We start from the raw sequence: 13,768 nt of genomic DNA, 5'->3' as shown, positions 1-13,768 counted from the left end.
AAGGAAAATAAATATACCATATAACAAATAACAATAAAAATTATTAAAATAAGGTGCTAAGAACTGAATAAAACTTAAGATTTAATATATATATAAGATCAAGGCAATAGCTGGTTTCTGAGGGTGTGCACCGTGCAGCTCTCTCTCTCTCTCTCTCTCTCTCTCTCTCTCTCTCTCTCTCTCTCTCTCTCTCTCGTTCGTTCGTTCGTTCGTTGTCATTCGTACTACATCATGACTTTGACCTGGATCTACTGTCTGCAAACACATCCCCTCCATGTCTTCTCTGCTCGAGCATTGTAAGGGACTGAGTTGGCTTGGATTGGGGTCTTGTGTTAGCGGGCCATCAGTCAGTGTAGTTCAGTGTGTCGCTTTAAACCGTATATATGTGTGTATGTAACGTTAATGATCAGGTGTGTTAGCGCTTAGCCGCTAACGGCCACAGTCTGACGGACTCTTACCCACCACAGCCACCAAACTCTCAGCGTTTCTTAAGTTTGTGTAAACCAAACAAGCACAGAGTGTGGGTTTCATTTGGAAAGTCAGCTTTTCAAGGTAAGAAATCCACTTTTATGTATTCCATACCACGAAGAAGCATTAGCAGGGACTATGCGGTTATATTAGCTTAGCTCTGTGTAACGAAGCTAATGGGGCACTTTACGCTGCTTTTTAGTTTCGATTTACAGTAGAGAGTAACTCCAATATGTAGTCGCATGTTTTATCGTTTATCTGTTTAGAAGTATCTATATTTGTTGTGTTGTGAGCTCCTCTGTGCTGTATTTGCTGGCTGGCTAAGCTAAATGCTGGCAAAGAGTTGACAACTATAAGCATTTACGATTCACTGTTCGTATCTCCTTATTTTGTATTAAGATCGAGCCTTTATGGAAGTCAAGTGTTTAAAATCAAACTCATAATTTAGCTTTGAAATGTATCACTTGTTTGGTGTTGCAATAATGTGAGTGATGCTTCACTGTTCACAAGGTTTATGCCAGAGGAAAGCAGTTTTTTCCCCTTTAAAGAGCACAGGGATACTTAAAATGATGCTTTCCCTTTTAAGGAACCGAGATAACATTGGTGTGTGGTATTTCCTCTAGTGTTTATATTGTAACGCCCACTTATTTGGAGAGAGTACAGCAGGATCAGGGCTTTGTTGTAGTCACTGGTGTAAACAGTGATTTTTACACGCACTCTCATGGTAAATGTCAGGATTGTATTTGCTGGCATGTAGCAGTGAACAGTGTTACAGTGAAGTGCATGCCTCGGGTAAGATCTCATATGCAAGGCTTTACTTTTGTGTTGAAATCACGCCACAGACTTTTTTCATAGGGTTTGATCAATTCCCTCGGCAAGGCATGATGTTAGTCTATCTAGGGCTAGGCCACTGATCTTTAGCTACATTTAGACCAGGGTTTTTAAACTGGGGATCAGGGACCCCCAAGGGGTCACAAATAAGTGCTGAGGGTCTATAGAAATGTTTACAGAAAAATAATAAATAGATAAATTAAAAATAGTACTGTGATGAATAGAAAGATAAGATTAAAACAATCAAATTAGATTAAAACGAACGGATAAACATTAGATGATAAATAGATGAAAATAAATGAGTAAATAATACTCATGATAATGAGTAAATAATAAAAATTAGGTTAAAAGAAATGCGTAAATTAATAAATAAATACAGTTCTGTAATCAATAAAAAGTAAGATTAAAATAATCAAGAATTAGATTACAATAAATGTATGAACAATAGATTACAAATAGATTAGATTAAGTATATAATAAAAATTAGGTGAAAAGAAATTAGTAAATAAATAAATACAGTACTGTGATGGATAGAAAAAAAATAAGATTCAATTCAAAATTTGATTAAAATAAATTAATAAACATTAGATAAAATAGATTGTGTAAATAATAAAAATGAGATTAAAATAAATGAGTAAATGCTAAATAAAAATTTGTTTAAAATTAAATGAGTAAATAAATAAATAAATACAGTACTATGATGAATAAGGGGAAAAAAGTAACAAGGTACTAAATAACTAAATATTTTCCAAATAATGTTTTAGACACATTTTTAGCATAACATTTTCACAATATAAATTAAATCTTTATACGAAGATGAATATAGATGTCATTGGATGGATGTCGCTCACACAAGGATGGTCAAATTAGTGGTATTTATTTAAAAGATTGAAAACCCCTGATTTAGGCTGCTGAGAGTGGAGGGAAGCGCTGAAGTCAACAATAGTGGACTTTGATCTACCTAATCAGCAGTTGCTGATTTCAACCGATAAGGTCTGTGAAAGGTGCAGGACCTTGAATAGATTTTGTCTCTCCATTAGGAATTACATCTTCTACATGTCTGTTTCCATATCACAATATGATGATAAATATTCTTAACGCAGCAAAAAGAAGGGTTATTGAGACAAATGAGCATGCATGGACAGGTCAAAGGCTGGAGAGATTAATTCATATGAGGCTGGAGCGTAAAAAAGCACATTTCTGTGCGATGGTTACATGTCCTGTATGCAGACGTTGCAGGGTTTCAGATTGCTTTACTTTTGTGTTGAAATCACGCCACAGACTTTTTTCATAGGGTTTGATCAATTCCCTCGGCAAGGCATGATGTTAGTCTATCTAGGGCTAGGCCACTGATCTTTAGCTACATTTAGACCAGGGTTTTTAAACTGGGGATCAGGGACCCCCAAGGGGTCACAAATAAGTGCTGAGGGTCTATAGAAATGTTTACAGAAAAATAATAAATAGATAAATTAAAAATAGTACTGTGATGAATAGAAAGATAAGATTAAAACAATCAAATTAGATTAAAACGAACGGATAAACATTAGATGATAAATAGATGAAAATAAATGAGTAAATAATACTCATGATAATGAGTAAATAATAAAAATTAGGTTAAAAGAAATGCGTAAATTAATAAATAAATACAGTTCTGTAATCAATAAAAAGTAAGATTAAAATAATCAAGAATTAGATTACAATAAATGTATGAACAATAGATTACAAATAGATTAGATTAAGTATATAATAAAAATGAGGTGAAAAGAAATTAGTAAATAAATAAATACAGTACTGTGATGGATAGAAAAAAAATAAGATTCAATTCAAAATTTGATTAAAATAAATTAATAAACATTAGATAAAATAGATTGTGTAAATAATAAAAATGAGATTAAAATAAATGAGTAAATGCTAAATAAAAATGTGTTTAAAATTAAATGAGTAAATAAATACATAAATACAGTACTATGATGAATAAGGGGAAAAAGTAACAAGGTACTAAATAACTAAATATTTTCCAAATAATGTTTTAGACACATTTTTAGCATAACATTTTCACAATATAAATTAAATCTTTATACGAAGATGAATATAGATGTCATTGGATGGATGTCGCTCACACAAGGATGGTCAAATTAGTGGTATTTATTTAAAAGATTGAAAACCCCTGATTTAGGCTGCTGAGAGTGGAGGGAAGTGCTGAAGTCAACAATAGTGGACTTTGATCTACCTAATCAGCAGTTCCTGATTTCAACCGATAAGGTCTGTGAAAGGTGCAGGACCTTGAATAGATTTTGTCTCTCCATTAGGAATTACATCTTCTACATGTCTGTTTCCATATCACAATATGATGATAAATATTCTTAACGCAGCAAAAAGAAGGGTTATTGAGACAAATGAGCATGCATGGACAGGTCAAAGGCTGGAGAGATTAATTCATATGAGGCTGGAGCGTAAAAAAGCACATTTCTGTGCGATGGTTACATGTCCTGTATGCAGACGTTGCAGGGTTTCAGATTGAATACCCAGGTGAGTTTCTGTTTGTGCTTTCATTGAATTGTGCTGTTGTTTTTCTGCAGTCCTCAGTGTTCCACTAAACTGACTTGGACTTTATCATAGGATGATGTTTAAATGTAAATAGGCATATCAGATTACAAATTATGTTGTCATGGAAGCAACTCGAATAATAAACTCATGAATAATAACTAAAATTGACTTTCTCACATGCTCTGAAAACATCAAGATTTTGTAACAAGAAAGTAAATAGGGTAAACATTTGGATTTCATGTTGACTTAAAAATTATAACGGGATCAAACTGGTTTTCCTTGCTTTTCCAGATGCTCCGAGATCAATAAGTCAGGTGTGGTTCAGTGCTCTTTGGAACCGGAATTAATAAATGTAAAGCCTTTGCTCCCATGCAGTTTATACCGACATGGACTCAGATAGTTTTACAGCTGTGCCATCCATGTTCTATTTCTTAATTATTGATTTAACTGTACTCCAAGGGATATCTAATGACTTAAAATCCTTTTTGTGTTATTGAGTTCATTTTTTGTGGAGTTTTTTGGCATGTTTTTTTCTTGATGGTTTACGTTTTGTCACAATAATGACTCACGAGAAGTTGGATTTTCCAGATAACTTTCTAGTGATAATTTAGGTGTGTTTTATTAAATCTGATTAAATACTTTACTTTTGGTTTTTTATAAGTTCTTACTTTAAATTCTGTGCACTGCTGTGGTGGACTGTGGGAGGCTGACCATAAAACCTGCCATTTTGATTTTTAGTCTTTAAATAGCTGTGTTTGAATGCAGGACAATTTGTCTGCTTTGTGAACCAATTTTATACAAGGTCAGTCAACATTTGGTCTGTGTTTGGCTCAAATATTTGACCCCCACTGACTCATGCACAGTTTCCCCTGTTTGCCATCTGAAGTTTTGTGTGACTAACTCATTATGTAAAAAAACGAACCACCTTTAGTAAAACTGATAGGTAGGACCACACTGTCCGTTACCGATTAATAGTTTTTAAAATTGATACTAAACAAAAACTAAAATAGTGCTTTACTATTAAAAAAACGGTACTGAACCATACTTTGTAAATAAAAAAAAAATATTAACATTAATTATATATTGATCATTCAAGTTAGTTAATTGTTCGTTATCTAATGTTAACAGAAGCAACTTTAGAATTTAAAAATGCATTAGTAAATGTTGAAATAACACTCTAACAAGGAACAATACTACAGCTTTTATCAGCCTTTGTTAATGTTACAAATGGAGTCTTATTGTAAAGTGTTACCATTTCCTTTCAACAGTCATGCTTAAAGATGGCCATCTACAAATATCTACACAAAGGCCATAGCATTGAAATGACATACATATGAAGATTGTATGTGTACTCTCACACTTTATTTGCTTCTATTTTAGAACACTTGATTATCTAATCAAAGTATATTAGTCACACACCGGGCAAAAGCACAATTCAAGCGGCAGTTTATTTAATCACCTAACGGGTGAACGAATGAACAAATTGGCATAGAGTTTGAAGTTCAGTGTTTAATAAAACAGCAAACAGAAAGAGAAAGTGTGATCTATATTATAAACATACAGACTTCATTACAGCCACAGAAAGACAAATGTTTCGCTATAGGGTGAATATGTACATTAACATAGATTTGGGACAAATATAATGTAATTTTAATGAAAAGCTGTGAATGGCGCTCTGTGACGCGGCAGGATGGTGTCAGTGATTTCCCCCTCTTAGAGGCCGCTCTCGTACTGTCTAATGACAGCGGACCTTCTCAGCCGCTCCAGCAATGGACGCAACCCGGAAAAACTATCGGCATGGATTTTTGCAGATAGTTCCGGCAATCGGCTATCGGTGCCAATTAATCGGCAAAACCGGTCAATCGGTCGACCTCTAATTTGCTCACCCTTGTGCCATTATTGAGCTGTATGATTTACATGTGGAACAGGTGAAAAGAGATTTTGGGTGGAATGTTCATACTAGAGACCCGCGGGACCCAACGTATCAGGGTGCGGCGCTGGACAGTTCTTGATGGGCGGGAAGAGACTCGTGTGTGTGTGTGTGTGTGCGGGATGCGGGAGAATAAAATGATTTGCGGGACTCCCGCAAAATAGAAATTATCTAAAAATAAAGTGTCTAAAATATATAAATAGTTATTTATCTGTTGCACAAAAGCAAAAAGAACAACTAATATTAAAATTAAATGATTGACGTGTGCAAGCTAGGCATAGTTTCTATTTATAACACGTGTTTAAAGGGTTGCGCAATGTAGCCAATCACAGACTCAGCTGTTGATTTATGGAACGCAATGGCCAATCAGAGGTGATTAAGTTAGAATCTACTCACCGCAGTGCTGAAATTGCGTGCTCACGAATCCTCTCATTTTAACACACGAAGTGTAGACATTGTGAAAGATTCATTGTGCATATATTTATTGTGTTATAACAGAGCTTTATGAGATCGCGATTAACTGAGATGTCAGCTTTTAGTGATAATAAAGGAAGCGCTACTCGCGTACTGCCATGCCAAACCATGCACGCAGCAGCCCATGCTTGCTTTTCTTGTTAAAAATAACAGTGGTTTGTGATTGTGAATGTTGATGCTTAGCCTAAATAACAAATATTTTATCGGGAGTGTTTATGGAGCTTAGGAGATGTTACAGGACCATTTCATGTAAATTTCTTCTAATGTACTGAAAAAAATCTATATAGATTACTTTTATGCGGGCGGGAGTGGGACAAAACATGAATGTTGGGGCGGGAGCGGGACCAGATAAGATATTTTTCTGCAGGTGCGGGACAGAATCTTGCGGGAGCGGGACTGAAAAATCCCATGCAGGTCTTTAGTTCATACTGCATTGCTCCAGACAATGGTTTTCAAGCTCCAAAAACAGAGATGTTGAGATGTTATATCAATAAATTGTTACAGAATAACAACTTGCAGTATGCGATATTAGTAATCTGCATTTACATTGTTTATTAAATGGTTGATTTATGTAATGTAACAGCAAAATAATTTATTTAATGAAAATGTTCATTATGAACGTGATGTTGAAATAAAACAATTACAGCGTGTTCCTCACAAAAGCCTTTAGAAGACTTAGAATATAGTGCACAAGTCATACTTTTATAAAGCTTGAAAAGCCTTTGTCACTGTATGCTTGTATTTTATGCTTAAGAGCAGCATAAACATTCTTTAAAATATCTCCTTATGTGTTCCATGAAAAAAGTTGTATATGTTTTTTTCATATATATATATATATATGGTGAAATATCCCTTTAATGCAGAAGGCGGCTACAGAAACTGAATCTAGTAAAAACAGAAGTGGCTTTTTGTCAGTTAGGTGATGTGTTTTGACCGAAAGCTCAGGCCAGTAGATTCTCACTGAGGAATAATTTGTTGCATCTGGAGGGCTGTTGGGTGGAGGCTGGATTTTGGCATCTGTTGCGTGTGTGTGTTTCTAAAGGTGGGACGTTGCATCGCTGGAGAGTCTGTTGAAGACACAAAAGCAGCATTGTGCCCTGGTCATGTGATGCCTGTTCGGAAAGCTCCGACCATGTGATCCTGCCTCTCAGAACGCTGAGTCGAACTTACAAACGCTGCCTCACCCTTGAGATGTGAGCATGATAGAGAGACCGACTGAGAAAGGAAAGATTCAGGGCCATTAAAGAAAGAAGACGTAGAGAAACAAAAAAAAGAGGTGTGGATGACAAAAAGGGAAATGAAAGCAATAGTGTGCGCCTCACCCTTGAGATGTGAGCATGATAGAGAGACCGACTGAGAAAGGAAAGATTCAGGGCCATTAAAGAAGGAAGACGTAGAGAAACAGGTGTGAATGACAAAAAGGGAAATGAAAGCAATAGTGTGAAACAACTCTACGGTGCAGACTACGTGCACTTCTCTCATTCGGTCCTTACTCACTCTTTCCCTGATGGTGCTGTGGGGAAGGGGAATCTTCTCTGGAGTCAGTTTTTTGAAATGTGGAGATTTTGCAAGGACAAGGAGTGGACCAGGAATATCTTGGAATGTTTTCTAGGGAATTGGAATACGTCTTGGAATGGAACGGGAACACAGTGGAATTCCACAGCTGCACCAGGAACAATAGGTTGGAAACAGATGAATTACTGCTTGAACTTCCTTGATGCTATCTAATTACATAGCTTGTGTTGAATTGAAACTTCAAGTAATGGTACACTCATGATGCTATTCAGCCAGAAAGATGTTGTGGGCTATGCAGAAATTTGATATGGTTTCTGTTTATTTATTGAGCTGAAAATACAAGATATGTTGTTCTTTAGCAGCAGTTATGGGGAAGGCTCTAATGGGGAAGCTGAAAGAAACTTGTCATTTGGTGATTTGCAGATAACATGATCCAGACGCATCTATGAGGATGTGTGTATGCATGTGTCACGTTTAGTTGCCACACCCCTCTTCATCCCTGCAGACCTTGTGACTGCGTTGCCGTGGCAATTGGGCAGGGAATTTATTAGAGCACTTTAACAGTCTTCAGTATATGTTTGTATGGCAATTTCTGTTTACTCTTTGTGATTAATGAAAGGAAAAACAAACAGCTGTGGTGCCATGAAGACATTTTATGTGTTGTAAGTTAAAAAAAAAATTTTTCAGAAAATTCTTTAATTTACTTAGATTTATGTTGGGCTGGGTGATATAACGATAATTATCACAATATAATTTTCCTCGACAAAATGATATGAAGAGTTTGATATAATGTTTATGCACCAAAAGCGGAACGAAACAGCGCTACTCATTTAAACCTCGCCAAGCAGAGCATTTATCCATTCGGCTCAAAGTTTAAATGGCAGCGCAGCACGAGCTCACTTGAGCAGATGCGTTTACTCGTTGATAAGTCTTGGTCACGCAACACTAGCTGTGAGATCCAGTGTGAAACACTTGAATTCAGAGAAGAACACAAATGACTCACTGATTTAAACTAGTTTAAAGCCAGATGAAACAGTGCTGATAAACAGGAGAAACACTGTGTGCAACGCTCTGTTCACAGCGACCCGTTTTGGTGCATGACTCTTTAAATGCTAATGAGCTCTGCTCACCCCTCCCCTCTCTTCCGAGGAAGAGGATAGGCGATTAGCAAATAGGCTAATCATAAAAATATAAAATGTGGGACTTACTTCATTTATTTAATGAAAATGTTCATTATGAACGTGATGTTGAAATAAAACAATTACAGCGTGTTCCTCACAAAAGCCTTTAGAAGACTTAGAATATAGTGCACAAGTCATACTTTTATAAAGCTTGAAAAGCCTTTGTCACTGTATGCTTGTATTTTATGCTTAAGAGCAGCATAAACATTCTTTAAAATATCTCCTTATGTGTTCCATGAAAAAAGTTGTATATGTTTTTTTCATATATATATATATATATGGTGAAATATCCCTTTAATGCAGAAGGCGGCTACAGAAACTGAATCTAGTAAAAACAGAAGTGGCTTTTTGTCAGTTAGGTGATGTGTTTTGACCGAAAGCTCAGGCCAGTAGATTCTCACTGAGGAATAATTTGTTGCATCTGGAGGGCTGTTGGGTGGAGGCTGGATTTTGGCATCTGTTGCGTGTGTGTGTTTCTAAAGGTGGGACGTTGCATCGCTGGAGAGTCTGTTGAAGACACAAAAGCAGCATTGTGCCCTGGTCATGTGATGCCTGTTCGGAAAGCTCCGACCATGTGATCCTGCCTCTCAGAACGCTGAGTCGAACTTACAAACGCTGCCTCACCCTTGAGATGTGAGCATGATAGAGAGACCGACTGAGAAAGGAAAGATTCAGGGCCATTAAAGAAAGAAGACGTAGAGAAACAAAAAAAAGAGGTGTGGATGACAAAAAGGGAAATGAAAGCAATAGTGTGCAACAACTCTACGGTGCAGACTACGTGCACTTCTCTCATTCGGTCCTTACTCACTCTTTCCCTGATGGTGCTGTGGGGAAGGGGAATCTTCTCTGGAGTCAGTTTTTTGAAATGTGGAGATTTTGCAAGGACAAGGAGTGGACCAGGAATATCTTGGAATGTTTTCTAGGGAATTGGAATACGTCTTGGAATGGAACGGGAACACAGTGGAATTCCACAGCTGCACCAGGAACAATAGGTTGGAAACAGATGAATTACTGCTTGAACTTCCTTGATGCTATCTAATTACATAGCTTGTGTTGAATTGAAACTTCAAGTAATGGTACACTCATGATGCTATTCAGCCAGAAAGATGTTGTGGGCTATGCAGAAATTTGATATGGTTTCTGTTTATTTATTGAGCTGAAAATACAAGATATGTTGTTCTTTAGCAGCAGTTATGGGGAAGGCTCTAATGGGGAAGCTGAAAGAAACTTGTCATTTGGTGATTTGCAGATAACATGATCCAGACGCATCTATGAGGATGTGTGTATGCATGTGTCACGTTTAGTTGCCACACCCCTCTTCATCCCTGCAGACCTTGTGACTGCGTTGCCGTGGCAATTGGGCAGGGAATTTATTAGAGCACTTTAACAGTCTTCAGTATATGTTTGTATGGCAATTTCTGTTACTCTTTGTGATTAATGAAAGGAAAAACAAACAGCTGTGGTGCCATGAAGACATTTTATGTGTTGTAAGTTAAAAAAAAAATTTTTCAGAAAATTCTTTAATTTACTTAGATTTATGTTGGGCTGGGTGATATAACGATAATTATCACAATATAATTTTCCTCGACAAAATGATATGAAGAGTTTGATATAATGTTTATGCACCAAAAGCGGAACGAAACAGCGCTACTCATTTAAACCTCGCCAAGCAGAGCATTTATCCATTCGGCTCAAAGTTTAAATGGCAGCGCAGCACGAGCTCACTTGAGCAGATGCGTTTACTCGTTGATAAGTCTTGGTCACGCAACACTAGCTGTGAGATCCAGTGTGAAACACTTGAATTCAGCGAAGAACACAAATGACTCACTGATTTAAACTAGTTTAAAGCCAGATGAAACAGTGCTGATAAACAGGAGAAACACTGTGTGCAACGCTCTGTTCACAGCGACCCGTTTTGGTGCATGACTCTTTAAATGCTAATGAGCTCTGCTCACCCCTCCCCTCTCTTCCGAGGAAGAGGATAGGCGATTAGCAAATAGGCTAATCATAAAAATATAAAATGTGGGACTTACTTCTGGAGGTGCAGCTGGAATACGAACAGTAAGTACTGATCCATCCTTGAGTTTTAACTTTTTAGTAAAACCTGCCTTGAATCATTCCTCGTTCAGAAAGCAGTCTAGAGTAAAATGATTCGCGCAGATATAAACGCATTTAGGTAGATCGGGGGGCGCACTCCCTTAAAAAACACAAGTAATCCACTGCATCTTCAGTGGCTCAGATGTCGGCAGTAAATGACGACTGCTATGTTCATTCTTACATCCAACAACTAAACACCTTTAGGCGTCGAAACAATGGCGGACTGTTTACAGCTCACTCACTCACCCCTCAACAGTCGTGGGAGGGGCCTGTGCAAAGTGACGTCACTTTGCCAAGAATCAGTGAACGGCTTGATCTGAGAAAGTGCTTATGATATGTGGGAATTAAAAAAAAAGCACTGGATGGATTTTTATGATTATAGGGTATTATTTGTGTACACACGCTGCCAACACATATATTTAAGTTCAAACACCATGTAAATGTGAAAAGTGAATTTTGCATCTGGTGTCCCCTTTAACAAAATGAATAAAAATACACCAAATAAATAAGAAATATATAGAACATTTATTAGCAAAACGAATAAGAAAGTTGGAAGCACGGCATACACCTTGATGTAAAATAAAATGTTTAAATAAAGTAAAAACTATTAGACAACAGGAACATTTTTTTTCATTGTTGACAATAAAAATAATGTTGAAGAATCGTTTCAGCCCTATTTGGGACACAACTTTGTAACATAGCACACAAGTCGTATGTGGTGATGAAATGAAATATAATGGATATTTTGGACAACTTAATTTTAAAATTAGCCTTTGATTGGAAGCATTTGCTTTTTTTCTAACATTTTCTGAGTGATTACAATCTTTTTTTATTTTTTCAATGACATTTAAGATTTAAATATAACAATTATTTATTATCTTAAATAATTGTTTTTTTTTAAATGGCTTTTTATGGCCTTTACACAATACATTTTTTTATTCTTTTGTATTGCAGTGAGATTTCACATGCATTCTGCTTTTTCTCCATGTTAAAGTTTTAATTATCTGATGTTCAATTAATGGTTTCTATTCACAGTTTCTCTTTCTGGTAACCTTTTTACGGTGATAATTCTCAGTAACTGGAATTGTAATTCATTTCTAGTCATATGGCATACTTTTATGGTGCTTTTTCTAGTTGGACAGCATTCATTCGCTTTCACTTTTAGTGCATGGAAAAGAATGATTAGAATGTTCTGCCAAACCTCAGTTTTTTGTTTTTTCATGGATAAAATAAGTCATACAGGTTTGGAAAGACATGAGAGTTGAGTAAATAATGAGTTTCAGTTTTAGTTGAACCATCCCTTTCGTTTTCAGTGGTTTGAGCATGTGCATGTTACCAGTGTATTGCATCGCTCTGTCAATTTAGCTGTCTGGATCGTCGTTGCAAAGTCACTCAATAATTCAGCTGCTAGACTGACCCGATCCGGTGATGCTTGTTTCTCTTTTTACGAAGATGTATTGAGAAGGACTTTGTTTTGCAGATGTAATAATTTTCATTTCAGCTTCACAAACCAAAGCATGTTGGTTGTTGCCATGGCTTCAATGTTTCACAGGCAGGCTTCCTGTTTTGATGTCCTGTTCCTTAGCAAGAGTGAGTTTCCTGTTGAACCAGGCTGAGAGAACGGGAGAGCAGGTCATTTTGGCTCTGCAAAAGAGGTTCATGAATGTTTGAGATGTTGTTTCTTTACAGTGCTAATTATCTTTTTTTTCCCACTTCATGTCTTTTGTCTCTTGTCATGCTGTCCAACTGCAGTCCTGGAGTTTGCCACGGGGTCAGCAGAGTGTGGGGTATGAGTGATGACGTCTGTGGTGCTTGTAGACAGTGGAGGAGCAGTGGTGGAGTATGTTACTGCAGTGGATGACCATATACCGGTAAGATTTTTACAGCTTTTTATTATTTTTTTTTAGCATATTGGTCTCTTTATATTATGTTGCTGCTAGTCTAACCATAAAATCAAGTAGATATAACTGCAGACCGGAGATCTCCAAAATGGGGCGTGAACTCCAAAAGTGGGCAGAACCTCCAAAATGGGGCGGGGTCTCCTCGCGCAAAGACTTTCACCATTGGCTCTGGCTCCAGCCAATTGTTGCTGACTTACATTTCAAAATAAAACTTTATAAATGTAACATTGTTTCTAGTTGATCTAAAGTAAAATATGCTATACAAGTAAATATTCTCGTGAGAGCAGAGCGCAAAGCTTGTGGCCAGTGGTGTTCGGACTGGAGTTTGAACCTCTGCTTAATGATATATAAACGGGAATCACCCACGAGCTCTCCCGCGAGCCGTCCCTGCACAGTGCAGGGGAAAGATTTCACTCTATGGCTTTTATCTAAGCAACTGGGGCGTCCCGGGGCTCGAAATTCGCAGGGTAGGAGGGGGTAGTGATGCTGGGTGTAACTAAAAAGGTGCCGTTGTCCGGTGAGGTCCGGTTGGGGAGTTACGGAACGATCTCATATCGCATAATCATATCGCATAATCTTAATAACTGTTTATCTCCTGAACTGCAACTTTCTCTATTCAGCGCCAATCCCGCCGTGCAGTCAATTTCACTGGTTAAGGTTAGGGTCAGGTGTGGGGTAGGTTTAGGGGTTAGCATTTTTTGTAGCATAGTGTAGGAAATCAACACTTTAATTGACACAACCAATAAATTATTTAGAATCAGCTGTGGGGCGGAGTTTGCACTGAAGTGGATTGGGGGAAAAAATTGCGCATGCGTGTCATGTGC

At 37.1% G+C, this 13,768-nt stretch overlaps 1 protein-coding gene across 1 annotated transcript in view; it reads left to right on the top strand.

The window, feature by feature from the left end:
• Positions 1–215: 215 nt before the first annotated feature.
• Positions 216–13,768, top strand: part of LOC107562959 (ETS-related transcription factor Elf-2-like) — a 33,629-nt gene continuing 20,076 nt past the window's right edge. The window contains exons 1-2 of the mRNA XM_016247720.1: positions 216–552; positions 12,796–12,914. Coding sequence (XP_016103206.1) covers positions 12,840–12,914 — 75 coding nt within the window. The 5' untranslated portion in view covers positions 216–552; positions 12,796–12,839. The remainder of the gene's footprint in view (positions 553–12,795; positions 12,915–13,768) is intronic.

The sequence above is a fragment of the Sinocyclocheilus grahami genome, unplaced genomic scaffold, assembly GCF_001515645.1.
Source record: "Sinocyclocheilus grahami isolate Dianchi unplaced genomic scaffold, SAMN03320097.WGS_v1.1 scaffold852.1, whole genome shotgun sequence".
Taxonomy (NCBI): Eukaryota; Metazoa; Chordata; class Actinopteri; order Cypriniformes; family Cyprinidae; genus Sinocyclocheilus; species Sinocyclocheilus grahami.
The sequence above is the reverse complement of the archived record's forward strand: the minus strand, read 5'-3'. Positions and strand labels throughout refer to the sequence as shown.